Source organism: Engraulis encrasicolus, chromosome 23 (assembly GCF_034702125.1).
Source record: "Engraulis encrasicolus isolate BLACKSEA-1 chromosome 23, IST_EnEncr_1.0, whole genome shotgun sequence".
Classification (NCBI taxonomy): Eukaryota; Metazoa; Chordata; class Actinopteri; order Clupeiformes; family Engraulidae; genus Engraulis; species Engraulis encrasicolus.
Genome location: NC_085879.1, coordinates 41108257 through 41133252, shown reverse-complemented (window position 1 = coordinate 41133252; position 24996 = coordinate 41108257). Strand labels below are relative to the sequence as shown.

The 24996-nt window shown below is 43.2% G+C and overlaps 1 protein-coding gene across 1 annotated transcript in view; it reads right to left on the bottom strand.

The window, feature by feature from the left end:
• Window positions 1-22239, bottom strand: part of LOC134440342 (probable carboxypeptidase X1) — a 35081-nt gene extending 12842 nt beyond the window's left edge. The window contains exons 1-6 of the mRNA XM_063190378.1: window positions 21716-22239; window positions 12748-12857; window positions 10419-10558; window positions 9215-9299; window positions 7928-8078; window positions 6379-6470 (exon numbers count right to left, since the gene is read on the bottom strand). Coding sequence (XP_063046448.1) covers window positions 6379-6470; window positions 7928-8078; window positions 9215-9299; window positions 10419-10558; window positions 12748-12857; window positions 21716-22178 — 1041 coding nt within the window. The 5' untranslated portion in view covers window positions 22179-22239. The remainder of the gene's footprint in view (window positions 1-6378; window positions 6471-7927; window positions 8079-9214; window positions 9300-10418; window positions 10559-12747; window positions 12858-21715) is intronic.
• Window positions 22240-24996: the final 2757 nt, after the last annotated feature.

Sequence of the window (24996 nt, the reverse complement as noted above, 5' to 3'; positions counted from 1 at the left end):
ACACAGCTTGAAATATACACATACATCAACAACCACAGAGGTCTGCTGTCTGCTAGAATGATTTTTCTCGTAAATACATTTAGGAGTACCATTGACAGCTACATACACATAAAAATACAGACAGAGAGTGCTGTCTTTCAACACTTAGAGAGTCGATTTGACATCTTCTGGTTTGTACTCTCTAAAAGTTGAATTAATACTGCTTTTTTTACTATTCAGAGAGAAACATACACATACATAAACAACCAGAGTCGTCTGCTGTCTGTTTGGGATTCCTCTTCTTAGAACTACAGCTATACATGCATAAATAAGGTTCACTTTCACAAATTGAATCACAAGATTTAACATGGCGTTCGTACAGTACACTTTGACATTAATTTAGGCTCAGCAGAAGCAGTGAATACATAATAGAAATAGAGTACATACATAATTTGCATAATTGTAAACACGTTTTACGTTACATGCAGATACACTACAACAATTACTATCTCTAAAACAGTGTTACCCGTTATATTTTACTGCCTGGTACTTGTCTATGTATCGTGCACATTTCTACATTGTGTTAGGGTTTTGGGTCGTGGTTATGAGTGCAGTTGTGTGTACTTGTAGTGCAGAAAGTTTGTCATGCTATTACACGGAATTACAGTATATTCACAGCAAACGCCAAAAAACCCTAAAGTGTTACCCAATTTAAACATTCAAATTATTGCTTATTTGTGTACGCCCCTGACCCCAATATTTCCAATGGCTGCCCTATAGTAGCAGTTTGTGAACACACAGACACAGACACACACACACACAGACACACACACACACACACACACACACACACACACACACACACACACACACACACACAGTGACACAAACACAGACACAGACACAGACACAGACACACAGACACACACACACACACACACACACTGTTTGAAGCACTGAAGCGGGCGACTGGGAGGATACTGTAGGCTCGGCAGGCTTGACTGGCCTTGCATGTGTAAGAGTAGAGTAGGTCATTGTAGTCAGTGTTACATAATAGCGCCGCTACTTACCACAGACACGCTGCCACTGTGGCAAGCAATCTCTATCATGCACGCACACGCACACACGCACGCACACACGCACGCACACGCACGCACGCACGCACGCACACGTACACGCACGCACACACAGATGCTGACAGGGAGAGGCAAGGGGGTCAGTTGTCCCGGGCCCAGGGAGAAAAGGGGCCTAGTATTTAGACATTACATTATATATCCTGGGCTCTTTCATATGACTTGTTCTGGGCCTGGCAGGGCCACGTCGGAATGAAAGAGGAGGTTAGGGGAGAAGGAATGAGCTGGAATAATATTTGCTCATTGGAAAGAGCGTGGAGCCTCAGACCACAAGACCCGAGTTGTGCGAGTGCCACTGCCAATCATGGAGGATGGAGGGCAAACTGAGAAGGGCAGGCGGAGAAGGATAGGGGGGGGGAGGGGTGTGTGCGCTGGCAGCGTTGGCTAATTCGGTGAACATGCTCTGCAACCGTGCCATAACTGACTTGATTTTGTGTTAAAGTATTAAGATGTGGCCCCTCTTATTATTTTTTTATCCTTTATTTTACTAGGGTAAAAACACATTGAGGCAGTTGCCTCTTTTTCAAGTGGGCCCTAGCCAAAAGAGCAGCAAAAACGCAAAACGCACTCCATACGACTCACAGTACAGACAGAAACAAACAAGTCACAAAGACAACATATCCACAGACAGCAAAGCATAAAAGATTGAGACATAAAAACATGCAAGACATTACCATATAGAAATATGCAGGACATAACAAAAACATGCAAGCAAGACAAACAGCGCTCATCAATAAAATACACAACAAGGACATAACAAGAAGCATAGACCATTAGCTTATACATTTGCTGTAGTCAGAACGGAAATGACCAAATTGCAATGTATAACTTAAAGCTCTGCGTGATGCTGTAGTAGTGTCGTACTCTGGTCGTACAGTATTTTCAGACTATTACCGCGTTCCAATGGCGAAATGGTGCACATTGGGAGGCTGCAGGTGTTGGGTGTTAAAGGGACACTGTGCAGGAAATGGTCAAAAAAGGTACTGCAACTATGCTGCTCATTGAAATTGGACTGCCTATTGCCAAATTTGATCTTTACATGAAAGTTTACTAAGTAATAAACAAATATTTCTGGACATTCAAAATGGCGGACCATGGAGAAGATCCCCCTTTTCATGTATGAAAAGTGCAATTTTTCCAGTCATAATGAATACTTAGAATTTGATGGTGGTGGTAAGTATTCATGAAAAAGGTAACATTAGTGAATGGGCAGCATTAATTCTGGAAATAAACAACTAAAAATCTCACAGTGTCCCTTTAAAAGAGCCCTATGATACCTGATATGGTGTCACAGTGTTCATTTTTGTTAAAATTCTTAATCCTCTCCCATTCATCGTTTTGTTACCCTCAAAATACGCACATTAGGAGAAAGAACGGGTCACAGGAGAGGAGGGTTGCTAAATGGCACGAGCACAGACCCTGTGATCCACACTCCGGTGATCCCTAACCATAGAGGTTGGATATAATAAGAGGAATCGAAACACGGCCACTCAATGCAAAAGCGTATGCTCAAAATTTGGTCTCCTAAGGATAGGAGGCGTTGTCCCTCATTCTTCTTATCTTTTCGTGGTGTTTGCACAAGACGTGTGCTACCGCCATCTACAGCGCTAAGGGCACTCCATTTATTCTCAACCTCAAGACTCCGAAGGTCTCCTAACCGAAGGTCTCCTAAATAGACAGGTCATCAGCTGGGAAAATTAGGCCTTTCGTCCTACCGCACTTTTCTCTGTGGATTACTGACCAGAAGGCCTATTGGAAGAAATTAAAACATGGGGCCACGTCAATTTTTGCTCAGAATTCAATATGGCCGCCATTTTCCAAAATTACTTGTTTTCATGCATTATTACATTGTACTATAAGGTGATATTCATGAACGATTAACTACTTTCAGCACTATTCTGTCCTATTTCCTTACATACATGTTTTTCACAGTGGATTACAGACCAGAAGGCCTATTGAAAAATATTCACCAGCTGGTTGCCATCTCAAATGTGTTCTCTGTTTTTCAGAATGACAGACTTTCAAACATTTTTCTCAATACTGTAAGACCATAATTATCAATAAAGACAACCTATTTTCAGTGAAATTCTGTCCTATCTCCTATCTACAGACGTGAGTACAAAGGTTGGCAACAGAATGATGTAAATATATATCTTGCCCCTTTGAAATATCCTAAGGATTGTTGTTAGAAAATGATTGAATTACACATACACAGTTGACTGCTGAAAAAAGGCTATTGACCTGCCAAACTTTTCACATTAGATTACTGACCAAATTTTTTCAGGCCTACATTTTTTTGCATAAAGCAAGGGTGAGTGTGTGTGCGAGTGTGCCCGCGCGTATCCCACACTCATCTTTCCCCTGCTCTACAGTATCTTTCCCCCACACACTATTCTGCCTCCCCCCCCCCCCCCCCCCCCCCCCCCCCCCCCCTCCCCCCCCCCACACACACGTTTCTGCCCCACAACCCCCTCACTCATCCCCCCCACACACTATTCTGCCCCCCCCACACACGTTTCTGCCCCCCAAACCCCTCACTCATCCCCCTCATGCAAATCTGCCCCCCACCCCCCACTATTCTGCCCCCCACGCTCACCCCCCGTGACTCATTCTCCCCCACCCCCCCATAAAAAAAACTCGCCCACCCCCCATCCAATGTGAAAAGTTTGGCAGGTCGACCCCCCGACTGAACTTACCCCCCCACACAAACACACACACACTATTCTGCCCCCCTGGACCCCCCACACTATCCACCCCACCACCTCACTCATCCCCCCACACACTATTCTGCCCACCCACACCCTAATTCAACCCAACTCATTCCCCCCCCCCCCCCCCAACACACACACACCCGGTCTACTGTGTCTATGTCAGTGTATGTAAAGAAGCACGCTGGTCACACACACTTGAGAAAAGCGCACTCAGGCACACACACATACACATACACATACAAACGTGCACACACACACACACACACACACACACACACACAAACACACACACACACACACACACACACACACACACACACACACACACACACACACACACACACACACACACACACACACACAGTTTGGCAGGACAATATGTCTTTTTTCAGCAGTGCACTGTGTTTGTGAAATTCAATCATTTGACAACATTCCTTTGGATATTTCAAAGTGGCAAGATATATATATTCATACCTTTTTCTAGACAACCTTTATACTCACGTCTGTAAGAAGATAGGACAATTTAACTGAAATAGGTAATCTTTATTGATAATTATGGCCTTACAGTATTGAGAAAATGTGTGAAAGTCTGCCATTCTGAAAAACAGATACATTTTTGAATTTTGGAGAACAAAGATGGCCCCAAGTTTTAATCTTTTTCAATAGGCCTTCTGATCTGTAATCCACTGTGAAAACCCTGACAGGACAATAGGCCTAATTTTCCCAGCCATAGACTCGGTATGTGCATTTCAATCATAATTTTCAGCACTTTCCTTTGGATATTGCAAGGTGGCCAACTTTATTTTCATTTGTTTTAGTTTAGTCAACCTTTGTAAACATGTATGTAAGGAAATAGGACAGAATAGTGCTGAAAGTAGTTAATCGTTCATGAATATCACCTTATAGTACAATGTAATAATGCATGAAAACAAGTAATTTTGGAAAATGGCGGCCATATTGAATTCTGAGCAAAAATTGACATGGCCCCATGTTTTAATTTCTTCCAATAGGCCTTCTGGTCAGTAATCCACAGAGAAAAGTGCGGTAGGACGAAAGGCCTAATTTTCCCAGCTGATGACCTGTCTAAAAGGGGCGTTCACCCGACATAAAGTGGATACCGGAAAATAACCCGCCTGCTTTATCTCACTCTCATATACGATTCTCTAACCTAACCATTCCACCATGGCTGCCCCTAAACAAGGCAACTAACCCTGAAATTAACTGTACACTGTAAGTCATTTTGGATAAAAGTGTCAGCTAGTGTAATGTACTGTAATATGCAATGTAATGTAATGTAATCTGCGGTCATGCTACCACTGCACTGTTCTGGTGTGTCACTGTATTCCTGACATACAGTAAGTCAATGCATTTGCGTCATAAATATAGTAGGCTTGTAAAACGTGTAGAGTGGGCAATTCCTTTTTTGGTGTGGAGGCGCAACTGAACAGAACTGATAGTGTGCCTTTACGCCACGTTAGCAACTAGACTTTATTTTGGAGCCTACAGGCATTTCATCTTTCAGCCAATATTCAGTTCTCCAGTCTTTTGGGTAAAAGCTGAAACATCTTGAAACTCCAGCATGAAGTCCAATTGTTTGCTAAGTATCTCTTTTGACCGCACTGACTTAGATGAATGGGGATTTTCATCAGCAGAATTGGAGAGATTTTGTAACTTGTGGAAAGCAGATCCATGAAGACGGATAATGGTCTCGGGTTCAGTCCTCCACATATGTTCAGCGTATGTCTTCCACACACAGTACATGATTGCTTTCATATGCCCTTAAATGTCTCTCACCCAAGAGGACAGTACTTACAACCAGAGTATACGTTTAAAATACAAACATACACAGCTGCTGCCAAAAGAATAAAAACGGGTGTCTGCCAGGCATGTTTGACAAGGAAAGTAGTTGTAGAAATACAAAGCAGATGTTGCGCTGCCATGCAAATGTAACCTTGACAAGAAAGTCAATAATACTGCTGAGTAACGGGACACAGCCTTCCGAAAGATGGGCTATTCTGTCTATCCTATGTGACTTTACCTGTACAATATTGCTGTAGGAGCAGCCGCAATATCTGTAATGTGGGTCAAAGATGTTTTTTTTGGGCTCAGACGACGGTGGCGTTACGGCATCTAATGCCCATGAATTAATTAGTAAATGGTAGTTGATATGCTGCAATGAAAATGCTTCTTCTTATATAGTCCACTAAAAACAAACAAAAAAACATACAATGGTGGCACTGATCGACGGTGATCTCATCTGCACCACACGGATATGTAGCAGCTCTCTTAATTTGATATGATTTATTGATTTATTTCAGATGTTATAAGAATGAAACCAACAGCCTTTAGGTCAACAACACAAAATATATATAAAAAAACACAAACCTGGGGTGCATTTCTAAAACCATAGTTGCAAACTATGTTAGCTACTTTGTTGATTGCAATGTAGGCCTATAATTTCCCATTGGCAACTACTTAAGTGGCTGACTGGCTAACAACTACCGTACGGTTTCGAGTAACACAACTCTGAGAGGGAGTAGGAAGAAGCATCTTACCTTCCTCATCTCTTTGTAGTTGTGATGTCTGAAGTCCAGCTTGTCCCTGGAGCCCTCATCCTCCTGCTGCCACGGGTAGATGTTATTTGGGTCTGAAGTAGGGATGCAAACGATTAATCGATTAATCGACTTTAATTCGATCAATGCGTCAATCTATTAAAAAACATTAATCGCAATTAATCGAAAATTCAACTGACCAGAGACCCAGGTGAAATGGGCATGTGAAGAGTGGGTGTGAAGATGAGTGTGAATAGTGGGAATATTTAAATTACTTTTGGATTAAAGAATTTAAATAGAATTAATTTAAATTTAAAATTTAAAATTATTTTTTTTTAGATTTAGTATTTTTGTTTTTGAGAAACATTGAGATTTCGGGGGGAAAAACGCTGCTCATCAACTAATCGTAAGGCGATCGATAAGGCTATCAACTAATGATTAATGAATTAATCGATAATTTGCATCCCTAGCCTGAAGCTTACAATGAGGTTGCTTACAATGAAGTCACACTTACTGTACTGTATGTTGTTTATGTTTTTTTTGAACGGGTGAAAAAGGCACTGCTTGTGGAATGTACTCTGGACTGGAGAAAAACAGTTTTACAGCTTATTATTATTTTAATGAGATTCTGAGATTTGACTGAGAATTTGAGATTTGTGTGATTCTTGTATTGTGTATTTATTCAATTAACTAGATTTTAAATACTTTTTATGTGCAATTTTAGGTGTTACACCACACCACAGCATGTTACATATGAAACCGCTTTGACGTTCGACTGCAGTAAAAACACGCTTAAACTTTGATTTTTTTTACTTTCCCCAAAGAGACCCAAAATATCCAAAACTGAAAAAATTAACTCTGACAATTGTATAGGAATGCTACAATTCATGCACACACTTAAACTGCTCCAGGTCAAAATTACTTTAAATGTTGTGTTTCTGCATGCCGAGTGGGCAGTGGTGACACTTTTCAAGGGAGGGTCTTGGGCAGGGCTTGAAACAATAACAATAACCATATCTCAATAATGTTCTATGTCCCCATGACTTCCATTGGTTCAACGTGATGGTATGACCACCACTAATGTTGTGGGTGTGCTCTGACCAGACTTGTACGACATTCCGATTTGAATGAATTGAAATTCACAGTAATGCCATAATATGAATACTAGGTGGTGGTGTTCTATGTACTCTCAATGGGTGGTGTAGATTAAATTAAAAGAAATTCAAGGCAATGACACCACCTAGTGTTCGTATTATGGCATTACTTTGAATTTCAATTCATTCAATGCGGAATTTCGTACAAGCCTGGCTCTGACAGGCATACCGATGAGCCTGGCTCTTTAGTGCAGCAGTCAACGCACATATTTGTTAGCCAAGGGCCCAGCATTAGAAGCTAAATGGGCCAATCCTTGGTCATTGGATTATGAGTTAATGTCCCGTGAAGTAATGAAAACTTTGTGATCATACAAATCAAATATGGACCTTGACGGAAACATAAAGGCAAGCGATTTCAAGAGTATGTAAGGGTTAACCCTTCGTGTAAAATTGCATACCTGGAATTGCACATCCCAATACTTCAGCCCTGAGACATATGGTGCCGTTCTCGTACCAGGTCTGTGGGTTGATGCGGAGGTAGCGAGCCACCACGGGAACAGGAAACGCTCCTAGCACTGGGGTAAATGTGTCCTGGTTTCCCTCAAACACCTATGGCAAAATAAATCACACATTGTTAAAGGCACACTGTAAAAAAACATTTGTATGACAAACTCAAGATTTCCAGATGTTAGCAAACTTGGCCCTGTTTGGGTCAAGGAGTTCACTCAGAAGAATAATTCACTTCCACGTGGCTGCACTGGTCATTGGTGGGTTTTTTTCCCTCTTCTCTCCTTTTTAGTCAGCGAGCTGGCTTTCCCTTGGCTTGCCTGGCACAAATATCGCTACCACTGGGCAGTCATGCCAGACCTTCCAAAATACCAAATCAAACCGTGCCCAGATGCCAACCACAACCATGCCCGCTGCCTGGACAGAAGCCTGGCTACACCTAGCGCCAGAATACACAGTACATTTTAACAGTGTTGATTTCAACACTTACAGAGTAAAATGCAACACTCTGGTGTTTGGTCCTAATTTATAAGTGTGAAATTAACACAACGAAATCTGCTGTGTAGACTCGAGAGTAGAGTGTTAGTAGAGTGACTAGTACTATGATGCAATGACACAACTTGAGCTCCCTGTGGCCAGTGTGATTATGTGACAGCAAAGTCAATGTGCACAGTACATTTTTGCAGTGTTACGTCAACACTAGGACCTACTGCTTAAAAGTGTTACTTTTTACTCTCTCACTAACTAAATGTTAAATTAGCATTGCAAAATGCACTGTGCTTGTGTGTAATTTGTGACCTATTTAATGTCCTCTTCTGCCACGGACAAAGTCTGCTGTCTTGACAATGACATATGTATTACAGCAGTGGTTCCCAAACTTTTTCAGGCAGAGAACCACTTTGTCCCTCAAAATATGTTCAGGGACCACCTATCAACTGAATTGACAGTTGACGGGTGCTAATTTGACTGTGCTAATTTCGATTTATATCACTTACTTTTTATTCACTTTTACAAGCCTGACTTATTGTAGTGAAAATCATACTTCAGTTATGTTTAGCTTTGTAATAAGGCTACAAATATAGTCTGTTAGCTTGTCTTCGAAAAGTAGAAATCTTCTCGCGGACCACCTGAGCTCTGGCGCGGACCACACTTTGAGAATCACTGTATTACAGTATATGAGAAGCCAACAGGGACATGAATATAGTTACAGTATTGAAAATGGGTAATCGTGTACTTACGGCCTCCTCTGTTCCATTCATGCATGGCTTCCAATTGATGGTGTCATTGCTGACCTGGACCTTATAGGAAGTCACAAAGTCCCAGCTGGAAAAGAATATAAACTCTGAACATTTTCCATTCAGTTGCACTTAAAACAGCTTTAGTTGTTTTTTTATGACAGAAATGACAGAACTATAATTGATACTACTGTAAAGCCAAATATCTGAGGTCTGTTCAATTCATTGAACTGCTAAGCTGACTGTCATGCTCAATATGTCATGCAAGGCCAGGCCCAAGAAATACAGACAGTCTACCGAGGAGCAATGGATTCTTTGTGTTCATTGGAAGTTATGAACTACACCATAGCTACATTGCTACGGCATTACATAGAGTTTTACTGTAAGTAAATACATATAAAGACTGATCATTACCATTACCATTTTGGCATCAACAAGCTTATAACACTAGTGGTTCTGCATGAACAGGTTATCAGAGATGTGGTCTTTTATCAAGGATTCCCAACCTTTTCCCAAAATGTTTGGGACTCATCTCTGACCCCGTAAACAATACAACTCAAATAAATAGCCATCAGCAACAAACAAAAATATAGTTTTGATTTATTGAAAATGATTTCAAAGCCCACTGGGAATACGTCAGGACCTACCAGTGGGCCCCAGCCCACAGTTTGAGAATCATTGCTCTTTTAGAAGAAGAAGGAAACATCCACACACTGTTGCTGCTCATCGATTTATTCAACACAACATTTCAACCTCAACCGGAACGTATTTTTCACTCTTCTTCTACGCGTCTTTGTTTGATCCAGCACCTGTTTTACTAGATGTGCGCACAACGTCCCTTACATCACTTTTAATCACAGCTCATTCATCGTTAGCTAAGAGGCAGGGCCAGGGGTGATAGTGAAAAAAAATCCTGAGCCTGAACTTTTTTCCCTGCTCTAACGACGACGACAAGATACTGCAGTGACGTAACGTAGGCCCTAGGCCTATTTTGACACATAACTCAAACATTTAATAGCCTGTGTATGACTATTATTCAAGCCTGATAGTACAAGAAAACCCTGAACCTGGAACACTTTCTGAGATAAGAATAAACTAACGGCTAATTATTATCAATGTTTTTATTTTTGCAAACTCTGTCAAGCCTGAAGTCAGGCATGGAGCCTGAATACTCTCAGCCCTGGGCAGGGGGGGGCGTAACACTGACCTCCAGATGGAGGCGCGACCTTGCAGTATGACCCCCGTGAAGTTGGTCTGCCTGCGGGCGTCCACCTGCAGCCACTGCTTCTGGTCCTCATAGGACGAGCACCACGCCCCGTCATAGATGTCTCCATCCTCAACGCCAGACTATAGACACAACATGAACACACACACACACACAGACACAAACACACACACACACAGACACAAACACACACACACACACAGAAACACACGAATACACGCACTCATGCACACACACACATACACGCACACGAATGCACACGAATGCACACGAATGCACACGCACACGCACACAAATGCACACGCGCACACACACACACAGACACAAACACACGAACGCACGCACTCATGCACACACACACACACGCACACGAATGCACACGCACACACGCACACACAGCGCATTATTGATCAAACTATCAGAAGAGTGCATTAATGCCATAATAAACCGATAAAGTAGATGCATTGCTGGGCCCCAGAAAACCACAGAGCCTGGGCATTAAGCACGCTAAATACCTGTCAACATATGGAGAGTGTAGTGAGATCTATAGTGCCCTGCAGACATAACTGAGGTACAGTAAGACAACACTGATGGATGGAGAAGAGTCGTTTTCCGTGTATATCAATGATCTCCAGTCTGTGGAGGAGCCACAGACATAGTGAATACAATGGTTTAATCTCAATGTTAACCACAGTATTTAACTAAAAAGAGCGAGTGTGTGTTGAGATTAAACGATTACTTTTCAACATCTGACTTTATTGGACATTGTGCATTAAACTTTTTAGCTAAGAAAATAAGCAAGAGAATGCAGTATTTTCATCCATTTTTTTGACTTAAGTGTTAAAGGATAACTTCAGCCAATTTCAACATGCAGTTGTAATGCTCACACTACCCTGGACTTGTCAGTACCTGAGATTTTTTTTTTCTTCAGCCTTTTCTGAGATCCTGGTCATTGTAATGGGGGCAGGTGTGTTTGTTTAAATTTCAAGAAAAACATTTTTACTTATTCCCAAAAACATCCAAAAGGTTATGCAACATCAGCAGACAACTAGCAAACAGCGATACCTTTTGGGAAAACATTTGGAGTAGGCCTATGTTTTTTTTAATGTAAACAAAAGCTGCCCCCATTAGAATAGCTCATATCTCGGAGAGGGCTGAGCCAAAAAATACAGCATCACCGGGTACTGACAAGTCAAGGGTAGTGTGAGCAATACAACAGCACATTGAAATGGGCTGAAGTGATCCTTTAAAGTAGCCTCTTACTGCTGATGGGCCTGTCAACTGACCTCTTCACTCTTTGTGGAAAACACTCAACTACATCATAACAACGTCTTCAGTAACCGATCAAGACTTGTTCATTACCAATTTTGGTGACCATAAAGCCAGGCTCAAACTACACGACTAGCGATTGTGTGTCCGATTTTGGCGTCAGGGTGCACCGCACACTAGAAGAGAATCGCAACTGTCAATCTTATCCCTGCTCGCAACCACCGAGACAATGCCCGACGTTCTATTTCCAGTCGCAAATATCAAACACTGTTTGATTTCTACGACTTGCGATCAGCGACTCTTTGAGCTGCCAAAGTTCTATCTTAGAACGTCGGCCACGACGAGGAAATCTTTCCCGACAATCGCTTGCGATGGTCCTGGGGGGTAACGTTCCAGCGATTGTCGTAAGGGGGGTTTTCAGCCGAGAATTGGGCCGAGAATCGTGTAGTTTGAGCCAGTCTTAAGGTTATAACAGAACCTCTGCGTCAACTAATATTTTCTTTGTGATCCCTCTCATACCCACCTGGATGTGGAGTCTGCCTCGATGAGCCCCGAGCCCTCTGCGCTTGTACATAGAGGACTAACTAAAAAGTGCTTAATGATTAGTGTGTGGGAGTTTTATCTATGTTTTCATCTATGTTATCTATGTATGTGTCTTTTTTGACTGAAGGGTTAAACCAGGGGTGGGGAACCTTTTTCATTCGAGGGGCCACTTCAAATTCATCCGAGGGCCGTAAAAGTCCTCCGAGGGCCGTATTACGAACACAAACCAGGGTTTCTTCCTGCACTTTAGGCCTATATTGAAGGCAGCTAGCTTTAAAACAGCACCCACCTTATCTAGGTCCCCTGAATATACCTTAATTGTATTGCAAATGTATTTTCTAAGTTTCCTTTACAAAATATGTCATATTTCATGTGAGGCTGCATAACATTAAAACTATATCGGGGGGCGGATGAAACGGCCTCAAGGGCCACGAACGGCCCTCGAAACAAAGGTTCCCGACCCCTGGGGTAAATGAACAATTTTCCTTTGCGATCCCACCTGGATGTTGAGTCTGCCTCGATGAGGCCCCAGCCCTCTGCGCTGGTACGTGGACGACTGCAGCTGGGCGTCCTTCACCCTCAGAGACTCCAGCCCAAGCGGAGGGCATGCTGGGAGAAAAGGAAGAACAGTGAGTCATTCACACCAATGGGAATAGGAATAAAGCTTACAGCTCCTCTGTGTTATTGTTAACGATAGAGTTTCGCCGGATTAGTATGATGCGTATTTAGATAGCAAACAGACTGTGACAAGGGGGTAATCATAGTCTGTGGCAGTCATAGGTGTATGCAAGCACAGAATGCAGAAATGTCCTTGCCGCATCATTGCATTCTGACACCAAACAATGTCAGAGGAGCAATCCAGCGTTCGAGCGTTTCTCGAAAGCGCAGTTGTTAGCCAGTTAGCAACTTAGGTAGTTGCCAATGGGAAATTGCATTGCAGACAACAAAGTAGCTAATGTAGTTAGCAACTATGGTCTCGAGAAATGCACCCCAGAGGAGCACTGACATGCCAGTATATAGATACTGTACATTGTTTTCTGTCTGCCAATCACTGAAATTTCTCGCCGTGATGGTACATAGAATCCGTGTGCATTATATCAGAGGTATAGCTGTGCTGCTATATTACACAACATACATGTGAATGAGTGAAAGGCTGACAGGGAAAGAAAATAGAGTGAAAACATTGAGACAAAAAAAACAGACGGGGAAAAATGGCCTCCCATTTTTCCCCGTCTGTTTTTTTGTCTCAATGTTTTCGGCGAAATTACCATCTCACCAACTGAGAAAGCAGACAGGCTTTCATTGTTTGAGAAGTTCAACTGGGTTCACTGGCCATCTAAACATACACAAACATCCACAGCCAAGGTCTCTCTCTCTCTCTCTGTCTGTCTCTCTCTCTCCGTCTATCCCGTGTTTGTATAAATTCTGAATACCCTTGTGCCTTTGAAGCCCACTGGATCTCTCCAGTTGAGTGCACTGTCACGGATCAAGAGTGCAAACTTATCAGCGTCTGTTGGTTCTGGCACCTCACGAGTCCGACCCCCTCTTTCTCAACCTCTTCTCCTCCCACTCCATGCCACAGTAATCTTTGCAACTTTTCTCCTCCTCTTCCTCCTCCCCCTCCCCCTCATCCTTCTTTCCTCTCCCTCCTCTTGAATGATGAACTCTGATGATGAACAAGGATGAACTCTGCGCAATCAACTTTTGGCCGAGAAGGAGAAGATACCGTAAGCACTTTTTCGACATGAAGTAAAATTGTTTGAGCTTTGCAGATCAGGTCAGGAAGGGTGTCGCGCCAATTACTCCAGGCCTTGTGGGTTCGTGGGTTCTGGGTGTTGTAGAAAACAGGAAGAGGAAGAGAACTCGCACACCAAGACTTGCCGATGCAGGAAAGGTGTTTAATTCATCAACTTAAACAAAAATACAATTAAGTGTTACCAAGTGGGGGTGCATTACAAACGTTTCGGTCCTCAGACCTTCATCAGTGCAAAATCTGGAAAAAAGCTTTGCAGATAGGAAATGAGCAAAAGGGTCTTATCACTGCAGTTTATGTGCAGTGGTTCAGCTACATCAGACCAATGATCAGTGGTCTCAAGACCCACAACCTAGTGGCGGTGGGTTAGTTGATAGAGGAGTCTGTTTGACGACCAGAAAGTTGCAGTCTCAAGCCCCGCTTCGCCTGATCCCCCACCAATGTGTCCTTGAGCAAGATACTTCACCCCAAATTGCCTCTGGTGACAGGGTGGTACCCTGCATGGAACAAACGTCCACCAGTGAGTGAATGTGAGTGTGAATGGGTGAACGTGAGGCATACAGTTACATGTAAAGTGCTTTGAGTGCTCAAAGGAGTGGGAAAAGTGCATGCATGTCCATTTACCATGACTTTGTGTTCATGCTTTGCTGGTGCTGCAGATGGAGACCGTAAGGGGTCAAACATACCAAAGCCGAACGGAACAGTCGCGGGACATACGCAGTCTTTCTGCTTAGTTTCGGCCGGTGTGTTTTTCTCTGCCTTTCACACTGACAGTGTCGGCGTGTGCGGCTAGTCCTGTTCAAAACCCTCCCCACAGCCAAAGCTAGCATGCTACTTTGCGATTCATTTGAATGAGACACCGCCGGTCGCCGGCGTGAAAAATACGCTCGAGTTCTATTTTCCAAATGCAGCGCGGCGCGGAGCCGGCTCCCGCGCCACTGACGCCCGACTACCGCCAGTTGGTGTGTAAGGACAGATAAGTTTCAATGTATTTTCACCGACGCCGGTAAAAATCGCGGCCGTTCCGCGACGCTTTACCGCCCTAATGTGTAAGACCCCTAACACACAGAGCTCCCAGCACAAGGAGCCACTGAGGTGCACAGTGTGAGACCAGCCCAGCATCCCATCTTAGTATATACAGATATCTTCTTGACTGCCACAGGGCTTGAAAAGGATAACATCCCCCTTGGATCATGGGGCATTTGCATGTTGAGTTTGGAATACGGGTTAAGCAAACAAAGCAAGCTGCGGGGAAAATGTGATTGAGACCTTCTCAATGGACTCCATAGTAGGGCACCTCGACAGACAGAGAGAGGGAATGAGAGAGACAGAAGAGAGAGAGAGAGAGAGAGAGAGAGAAACAGAGGGACAGCGAAATAAAGGGAGAATGCCTCCCGTCCCTTATAGGGTAGACAGCAGTGCTTTCCCCCTCACAGTCAAGTTCTCATTTTTGCGAATTCCAGCAGAGAGGCCCTCACTCACACCCCCACAATCCAGGCCCTGGGATCTCGAGTTCCTAGGAGGAAGTCTCCCAGAGAGAAGGGGTCACCAGCTGAAGCCCGGAGCCAAACTCACAATGAGAGACCCCTAGTACACACACGAGGGAAGAAAAGAAACATATCTGGAAGACAAAAACACTCCTCTGCAGGTCTGTGTGGACAGGGGAAGATTGTGGGGGAAAGAGGGACAAAGGAAAAAAGAGAGTATGGGGAGCCAGATGTGTCTCATCAGTTCCAACCCAAACAGTGCTCAAAAATCGCCTGGAGGCACTAAATTCCACCCAATTTCAACCAAATTGTATTGATTTCTATGGCCACAAAAGTGCAGGAAAAAAACAACCAATGACCGTTTTTGACCGTTTTTACCCGCAGACAGCTATCCCAAGCAGCCCAATTGGGCGGCTAACCGCCCAATCTGGCAACACTGATGGGGAAGAAATTCTGAAAATGCCTGGCCTGGCCTGGTGCAGTCTTCAAGAGGCAAAGCACAAGCCTTGACTGACTTCCATTCACACTCAACAGGAAACCCCTGCATACCACCACATGTTAGTTCTTCACTGAGCTTGGTTGGAGAATCTAAGGGCAAAATAGTTCTTCAGAGGACTTCATTGGAAAGTTATGTAAGGGAGAAAACAAAACAAAAGCAAATTATAGAGGCCTGAAAGCAAACGGTGTAAATTCCTTCCTTTGCATGCACAGTGGCCTGGTAAACCAGCACCACCCGCTGGACACTGAAAATTGTTCCGCTTCGAGTGGATCTGGCCTCGGATCTGAGAACGTTTTGAACACTGTGCCCTGAGTCTGGCAAAACCAATCACAACACAGAGATTTATTTTGAATCAAAGCGGGCGGGGTTTTGAGGGAGTGACGACGAAGCTCGCAACACCGTTGGGAAAGCACATCAACGGCAAAGATCACCGATTGGTCAGAGCACCGGCACGGTTTGAAAAAACAACAGGTTGTTCTCATCAATCTCTATCGTTCATCAAGGCCAGACTAAATTACTCCGGTCTCACATTTAGGCTGGTTTATCAGGCTAGCCTAAAGGCAAAATAAGCTACAGTATGCTAAGGCTGTTTCAGTTTTTGAGTCCCACTGTCGCGCTGCACTAGCCAGGCCGTGCCCTCCTAGAGACGCAACAGCTTCAGCGTTGCTAACAGTCAGGTCAAGAGCAATGCAAGTACTTTCTGAGCTCCCGCAAAATTGGGAACTCCTCGCCCTTTGTTGGAAAGCAAACAATCATAAGCAAACCAAGGGAGGCCGTTTGGAAAATGGCATTTGGGAAATGTTCATTGTTATGCTCTTGGTCAGACCGAGTCTCGAAGAGATTTGAAAGTCGATGATAAACAGGCTAGTGATGCACTGCTCCACATTCAATGATCCAGGAAGCGTTAAAAACACAGCTCTTAATATCTTCTCCAGACAAAAATCCTCTTTAACACATTAACAAAGCTGTTACAATGCCTTTGATGCTGTGTCTAGAACAAAGTCAGTGCAGAACAACAACACATTGGCACTCTATTACTAAGAGACATTATGCAGTCTGGCTGACCCAGTGAGAGATCACGCTCAACCATCGCCATCAGACCCTGCTGGATGCCACATTGTTTTTGGCCGTGTTCAGACAGCCCATGCACTCTCCAGATGTCGACACTCGATACTTCTCAAAAACCCTCCCCAAAAATGTGAGTTGCATTTAATGTTAGTCTGACTACTTTATTTGGATAGCCTGAAAAAGACACTTCACAAACACTCAGCGATTCACGTGTGAGCTACGAATTACCTGACAGCTTGTCTAATTACCCTCAACTACCCATCCATCAACATCAAGCAAAACCTAACAGTACCTTGCACTGAAATGTAGCTCTTGCTTTGTTTATTCACGTTCATCACTGCCAGAGGACTGCTGTGAAATTATCTGTGAAAGTCTAACAAGGCTATCAAAATAAAGTGCGAGTCAATAGGCCTACAGATGTGTTACATTGCTTAGCGCTGATGAACTTACAGAAAAAAGACATAGTGAATGAATGTTTTAGCTTTTCCAACGTCAGCTCCTCACTGTAAAACATTGCATGTTAAGTTTGGAAGCTAAAGGGGAAAACCATTAATTGCAATTGGGTTTTCTCAAGTTGAGCTAACTTACAAACTTAAGTCAGCAGGGCAACTTACTTTTTTAGGCTTAACTGGCTGCATTGTTTTACAGTGTACTAGCTCAAATGTTAGTCTGCAGGTAGGGTGACCATCTCCGTGGCAGGAAAAAGGAAGACATATTTTAGGACGGGGGGGTTTGGGGTCCTCCCTCAATAAAAATAGCATTTCTTAGATGCAATTTCATGCATTTTAATGCAATTTTGTCCGGCTTAATGCTGTGCCTTACGCCGGACAAGGCACTGAAAAGAAGGAAGGTCCTCCCTAAAGAAGCACGTCTGGTCACCCTATCTGCAGGTCAGGGCGACAACTGCAGCGTTGACTGTCTGCCGCTGATGAAAGAAGCCTCTGACAGAGAAGATCTTCTTCTCTCCTATCATAAACATGATACAAGGCTGTAGCTCTTTCATTCAGACTGTACAGTAGGCTTGTTGTTGCCACAATGGTAGTAACCAAGTCTTGCTGTTGTCATACCAATGTTATTATGATGTAGTTCAGATGTTTCAGCGAGCGGCGAGTCGGATCGTTGACGATCCCATCAGCTCCAAAAAGGGATACTACCACATGGTATTATGGCATTACAGTTTTTCTCAATTGGTTTTGTACATTTCTCACAACAGAATAATCATTCTCAAAACTTCTTGTTCAATTGTGACTTCCTGCTGTTACCTGTGCACATGGTAAAATACGTTTCTCTTAGTTTTCAGCATTTAGCGAATGCTTTCATCGCCATGCAAATGGTTGTGTACAATTCTCAGTGTTTTTGTACATCATCAATTGATTTTGTCGTGTTCTGCAAAATGCTTTGTTATGATATTCCATGAAAGATCTCACTCCCCAAAACATTTACACAGTGACAACATTTTGATGGCTCTGACACGTTCACAGACACAAAAACCTGGTTTTGAGAGATTGGCTAAGGGTTTTGAGCAAGAGATTGGGTTTTGCAGGTCATCCATGGTGTTTTGCCACTTGTTAAATCTTTTTTGGAAATGAACGTGATGTTTTGCAAAATGCGAGTAAGATTCGAGAAATATAAATAGAAAACCAATTGAGAAATACTGTAATGTCAATGCCATTCCCACTGTCGTAGTATAGGACGAGGCTTACAAATAGCTGCATACATACGCAATACCGGTGGCTCTACTCTGACTGGCCTCCTCCGCCTTGGCTTGGTCTGCTTGACCTTCGGCCTCACTGCCGGTGTTGTGGGCGTGGGTTTTACAACGGTGCCGTTTCTAGTGGGCTTGACTGGTGGAGAGGGTTTGGGTTTTCCGACAATGGTGGTTTTCTTGGTAGGCTTCACTGTTGTAGAGGGTGGTGTTGTGGGTCTCTTTGATGCGGTTGAATTTACAGTGGGCTTTGTTGTTGTTGCTGGTGGTGTTGTGGGCTTTGTGATGGGTTTCTTGGTTGGCTTCACTGGAGAAGTTGTGGGTTTGCCAATGATGACAGCTTTCTTGGTGGGTTTGACTGGCGGAGATAATGTTGGTTTGCCAATGATGACAGCTTTCTTGGTGGGTTTGACTGGCGGAGATAATGTTGGTTTCCTAATTATGACAGTTTTCTTGGTGGGCGTCACTGATGGGGAAGATGTTGGTTTGCCAAGTTTCACTGCCTGTTTAGTGGGCGTGACCGGTGAGAAAGATGTTGTCTTTTTGACAGCTTTTTCAGTAGGCTTGACTGGTGAAGACGGGGCAGGTTTCTTTGTCAATGGGGCTCTTTGGGTGGGCTTTGCTACCGGTGGTGTTGTGGACTTGACAGCTATGATGGCTTTTTTGGTAGGCTTCACGGTCCGTGATTTGTCAATTATGGTAGCATTTTTACTGGGTCTCACCGGCAGCGATGCTTTGGGTTTTCCAACTACAGTGACTTTCTTAGTAGGCTTCCCTGGTGGTGTTGAGGGCTTCCTCACAACAGTGCCATTCTTAGTGACTGCTGGTTTCTTGGGCAGCACCGTGGGGTTGTTCACCACTTTTTTGGCCACCACCTGCCCTACCTTTGCTTTCCTTGCGGATCTCCAAAGCAGTGCGACTGCAAAAATGGCAAAGCAGGGCCATGAGCAACCATTACCTTCAACAAATGCTTTAACAAATGCTTTAAACAAACACATTTCATGAACGAACAAACAACATCAACGTCACAAGATCAAAATTCTCTCCATCTCATATGAGCCTCCGTTTGTCTTTGATGTATACAACTGCTAACTAAATGCATCAACAAAATACTTGTCTTTCATGTCCTTCAGTCCTTCATGTTGCTTGAGTGATGTGTGCAGAAACCACCACATGCGTAAACTGTTGAATTATTCAATATTACGGTGGAAAAAATAATTATTTTGCTTTTTTTACACCTTTGCTTCACTATATAGGAGGGTGGATGAGTCCGGGGTCCGTGCCTGGACAGAGACAGCAGGATTAATTGTGGTTTTCTATTGGCAGCTGCCTGGTGTAGGCTAGTGAGTCAGGGCGTCAGAATGAGTACTGAGCTGAGCTGAAGCAGAATGGTTGACTCAGCAAGTCCTCACTGATTACTGCGCTTGGACTTTTAAAAGAGAGGAGAGGAGAGGAGAGGAGAGGAGAGGAGAGGAGAGGAGAGGAGAGGAGAGGAGAGGAGAGGAGAGGAGAGGTGAGGAGACGGAGAGGAAAGGAGAGGAAAGGAGAGGGAGACGAGAGGAGAGGAGAGGAGAGGGAAAGGAGAGGAGAGAGGAGAGGAGAGGAGAGGAGAGGAGAGGAGAGGGAAAGGAGAGGAGAGGGAGAGGAGAGGAGAGGAGAAGAGAGGAAGACGAGAGGAGAGGGAGAGGTGAGGAGGGGAGGGGTAAAATCTTCCAGGCTTCCATGGAAGGTTTGGGTTGACCTAGATTTTTGACCCAGTCCAGCAGAGTCTGTGAACGTGTGTGTGTGTTTGTGTGTGTGTGTGTGTGTTTGTGTGTGTGTGTGTGTGTGTGTGTGTTTGTGTGTGTGTGTGTTTGTGTGTGTGTGTGTGTGGAAAGCAATTGCAAGTTGCTGTATGTATCTCCGAATCTCTGTCTCTCTGTCTCCGTGTGTGTATGTGCGCGTGTGTGTGCATGTGTGTGTGTGTGTGTGCGTGTGAGCGCACGTGTGTCTGTCAGAGAGAGAGAGAGATGTTGATAATGTTTGTAACAATGGTGCTGAGTTTTCCTCCATTCACATCCCTATTAGAAGCAATGTGTATGTGTCTGAAATGCTACACAAGCAGGGTCCTTAGAGCCAAAGGAAAAATGTAATACACATAAAAGGCAAATAAAAGGTACTTTGGCCCTTGTTTTTTCACAGAGACATGTTTTCCCTTCGATACGGTTTTGTTTAACGGATGTCCCTGTCCCTGGCTAGAGTGGAACAGCACAAATCCACAGTTGCATGGTGGCTACAACACACGCCACACACACACACACACACACACACACACGTTGACAAATGTTATGGCTTCTCAGAAACCGTGATTGTGGTCACATAGACTACATCTGTTTTCCATCAGTGACTGATAAGTAAGAAATCTCAACAGTGCATCCTCCAAAACACACACACACACACACACACACACACACACACACACACACACACACACACACACACACACACACACACACACACTACTGACACACTTTCTGTCTCTGCTTAACAATTTTATATCAAGGATAACATTTTCCATGCTACCTGAACCTCTATTAGGCTATTGATAGAGTCTTGTTGAGAAAATCCTTTGGCTTTTGCATGGGCTTCTATTTCTCAAAAGTGTAAGACAATTAAAACACAGAGCCAAAAATAACCTTTGACCTAAGCAAAACCAATAGATCTGCTCTCAATTATAGGGAAAGCAACCCATTTGTCTTGTCTCAGTTCTGTTATGTAACTGAGCGGGATGTTTAAACATATCACATGCAGTTGAATTATTAATTGTATTGAACTGTCAACGCGAACAAGAACAAGAAATCCACATTAGAAACAAACTGAACTAATTAACATGAATATGACTGTGTGCACGGTCAAATAAACTCTCGTCGTAGTAATAAAAGTTTAATAATCAGAGAAATTCCATTCATGTCTCACCTAACTCAGGCGGCTCGCTCTCCTCGGGTTTGTACCACACTCTCCTTTCCACGTTTTTGTCGATTTTGTCATTCAAGTCCTCAGTGTTGAAGTTCCCTTTAGATGACTTATTGGCAGTTGTTGTAGGAGACTTCGTAGTCGTGGTTGTGGTCTTTGCAGTCGTCGTTGTTGTCGGAGGATGTGTAGTAGATTGGCTATTTGCACGAGTAGTCGCATTTGCTAGTTTTTTAGACTCATGTGTCACTGCCGTTTTTGTTTCATCATTTGCTACGGTTGTTGGCGCATCTGTTGTCTTCACGCTTTGAGTGGTCGCTAACACAGGAGCCAATGTGGTAATGTTATTAGGTATATCAGTCCCATTTAAACGTTCCTTTGTTTCAGAACTGGTCAAAGAAACATTTTGACACGTTGATAAACTTGCTATGCAGATGAGAGCAAAACTATAAAGTGTTACACTAGTCATGTCTTCGTCGTGGGTCGGCAATCTGGACTAAATTTGACAATAGTGCGGCTTCTCCTCATAATACTACCAATTGGGCAAATGCCGTAATCCGCCGATAACATGCGCAGAAAAGTTCAGGTCGTTTCAAACAACTTTCCCTCTTGACATACCCAGAATAGTGCGTCTGTTACGGTGCGAGCAATTGCGCACAACGCGGCAAAATGGACATCTCCATTAACGTGCATTGGCGAGCCCCACTGTTTATTTTTATTTATTTAAGTTCATTGGTTGTGAAAAGAAACTTGGAAAAATATTGAGCATTTTCCTTTCATTGATAGGCCTTTTAGATCCGTTACTTGCTTGTTTCCAATCCGGAGCCTGACATGGGCAAGACCTGAGCTATAACAAGTGTACCATCTGGTGGAGAAAGTGGGCCCATGACACAGGCGCGTGCGCTCGCCACAAAACGACGATGTTGGTGCAGCGCCATGCTATTCGTGGGTAGATTTATCACCAAAAAACTAAGTAGACTTATTTTTTTAACAATTATTCATATAATATAAATTAGATGGGCCCGAAGGAATAGGCCAAGAAAAAAAAACTGTGGTTTGGGTAAAGTAATTTGCCACCGGTCCGTGCGTCGTCCTGGGGCATTGCAATTAGTTTTCAATGGAGTAAATATGAAAACCACCTCAGATAGGTAGGCTGTTACAACATAGGCCTATTAATTGCGCTTGATGACCCCTCAATTTCGACTGCCATAGTAGAGTGGCTGTGTTGCACTGAATTGTCCAGGCTGGGCCACATGTTTTACACTGTTATTGACATCATTTTACCAGAGTTAGGCCTATTACCGGAATAATAATAATAATAATAATAATAATAATAATAATAATAATAATAATAATAATAACAACAACAACAACAACAACTACAACAACAACAGCAATAACTAGGCTACTACGAAACAACAATAATGAAGTTATAATAATTGTAATCTTTGGTGTTGCACGCATATTGGACAATTACCAAGCCTTGGTAACCAAAGCCTAGGTGTTCTTGAGACAAACATATTTCAGAAAATATCGTCCTTTATGAGAGTGCATTGCCCTTGTCCTTTCCCCCCATCCGTTACTTGTGAGGCAACACTAGATGGCGCTGTAAGACCAGTTTCTGTTTCCATGTGCGCTCGGCTTGAATAGTCTTTGGCAGGCTCTTGATCGAGCCGAAATAGGCAGGCTGTTGTGAAAAATAGCGGGCTCTCGTACGATTTATGGTAGCGCCTAGGTCATTACAAATAAACAGATATTTACTAGGCGTACTTTTGAGTGGATATAATTGTGATTTGTTTTATAGGTGTTGGTAAAGAAGCATACATCTAAAAATGAAAAACCAAATCAAGTATTAATCAAAATACTTCTACATCTCATTGACAATAATCACCTCTTAATTCAAAGGAAATCAAATTTAGCTCAAATGAAATGTCCTTCCCTTAGTATCAAATATATTTTTCCACTTAAACAGCAAAAATAATATAGATATGGAATTTACATGCGAAAAGACCTTTAAATGAAGGTCTAAATACTAACCTTATTTTAACCTTCATGAAATATTAATAACCACTTTACTCAGAGACATAGTTTTTTGTTTTTTGAACCACCTAATTTTAGATTTGTATAATTCAATTGCAGTTTAGGGTTATAATATATTAATGGCTTTTCATAATGCAGACAAGTTTTGAGAAGGTAAAGTACACTTAGGGGGTAAAACGGGTCACTTCGGGCCCGTGTATGACTTACTTCACGCATTATGTTATACACATGAGAGGCTATTGTCATATTTTACAGGACACACTCGGCTTACTTTGCAGTCTAAAGGGAGATGAGAGAAGAGATAAGAATACGGAATACAGAATCACAGGTATAAATGAGGTCACAACATTTCACTTTGTTTGTGTATTACTTTTGTTCCACTGTGCAATTACCAAAAAATGTCTGTGTGTGTGTGTGTGTGTGTGTGTGTGTGTGTGTGTGTGTGTGTGTGTGTGTGTGTGTGTGTGTGTGTGTGTGTGTGTGTGTGTGTGTGTGTGTGTGTGTGTGTGTGTGTGTGTGTGTGTGTGTGCATGCTCGCTTGTGCGTCCGTCTGTGCGTTCACGTCCGTGCATGCTTGTGTGTGTGTGTGTGTGTGTGTGTGTGTGTGTGTGTGTGTGTGTGTGTGTGTGTGTGTGTGTGTGTGTGTGTGTGTGTGTGTGTGTGTATGTGTGTGTGTGCTAATGCAGTTGAAGGTGAAGATTGTGCACATCCCAGGAAAAGGTGCAGGACAAAGGGTGACTAGTTTTCGGAGTGAGAGGTCCACAAAATCCTTTTTGCACGTCCATGCGTGCGTTCCTGTGTGTGTGTGTGTGTGTGTGTGTGTGTGTGTGTGTGTGTGTGTGTGTGCATGCGTGCGTGCGTGCGTGCAAACCTATACATAACCGTCTGTTGCGCTTGGTTCTCTGTAAACTGCTGCTGCACAACAGACACACTTTCAGCTACAACAAAAAACAAACAAAAAAACAAAAAACAAAAAAACAGAAAACAAGCAAAACAAAAACAAAACAAAAACAATCCCAGCAAGGCTACTGCCAAAAACACAATCAGCTTGCCAGGACAGATTGTTCAGTTTTTATTTTGTTCATTTTTTAACAGCATGTTCAGTAACAGCACACATACACACACACACATACGGCCTGCAGTGTTGCCGTTTTAACAGCAACATAAACACATTATCCTCTTACACATTCTTGTTTTGTTTTTTTGTTTTTTTTAATTCATACAGGACGACGTACGGTGCTGATGGC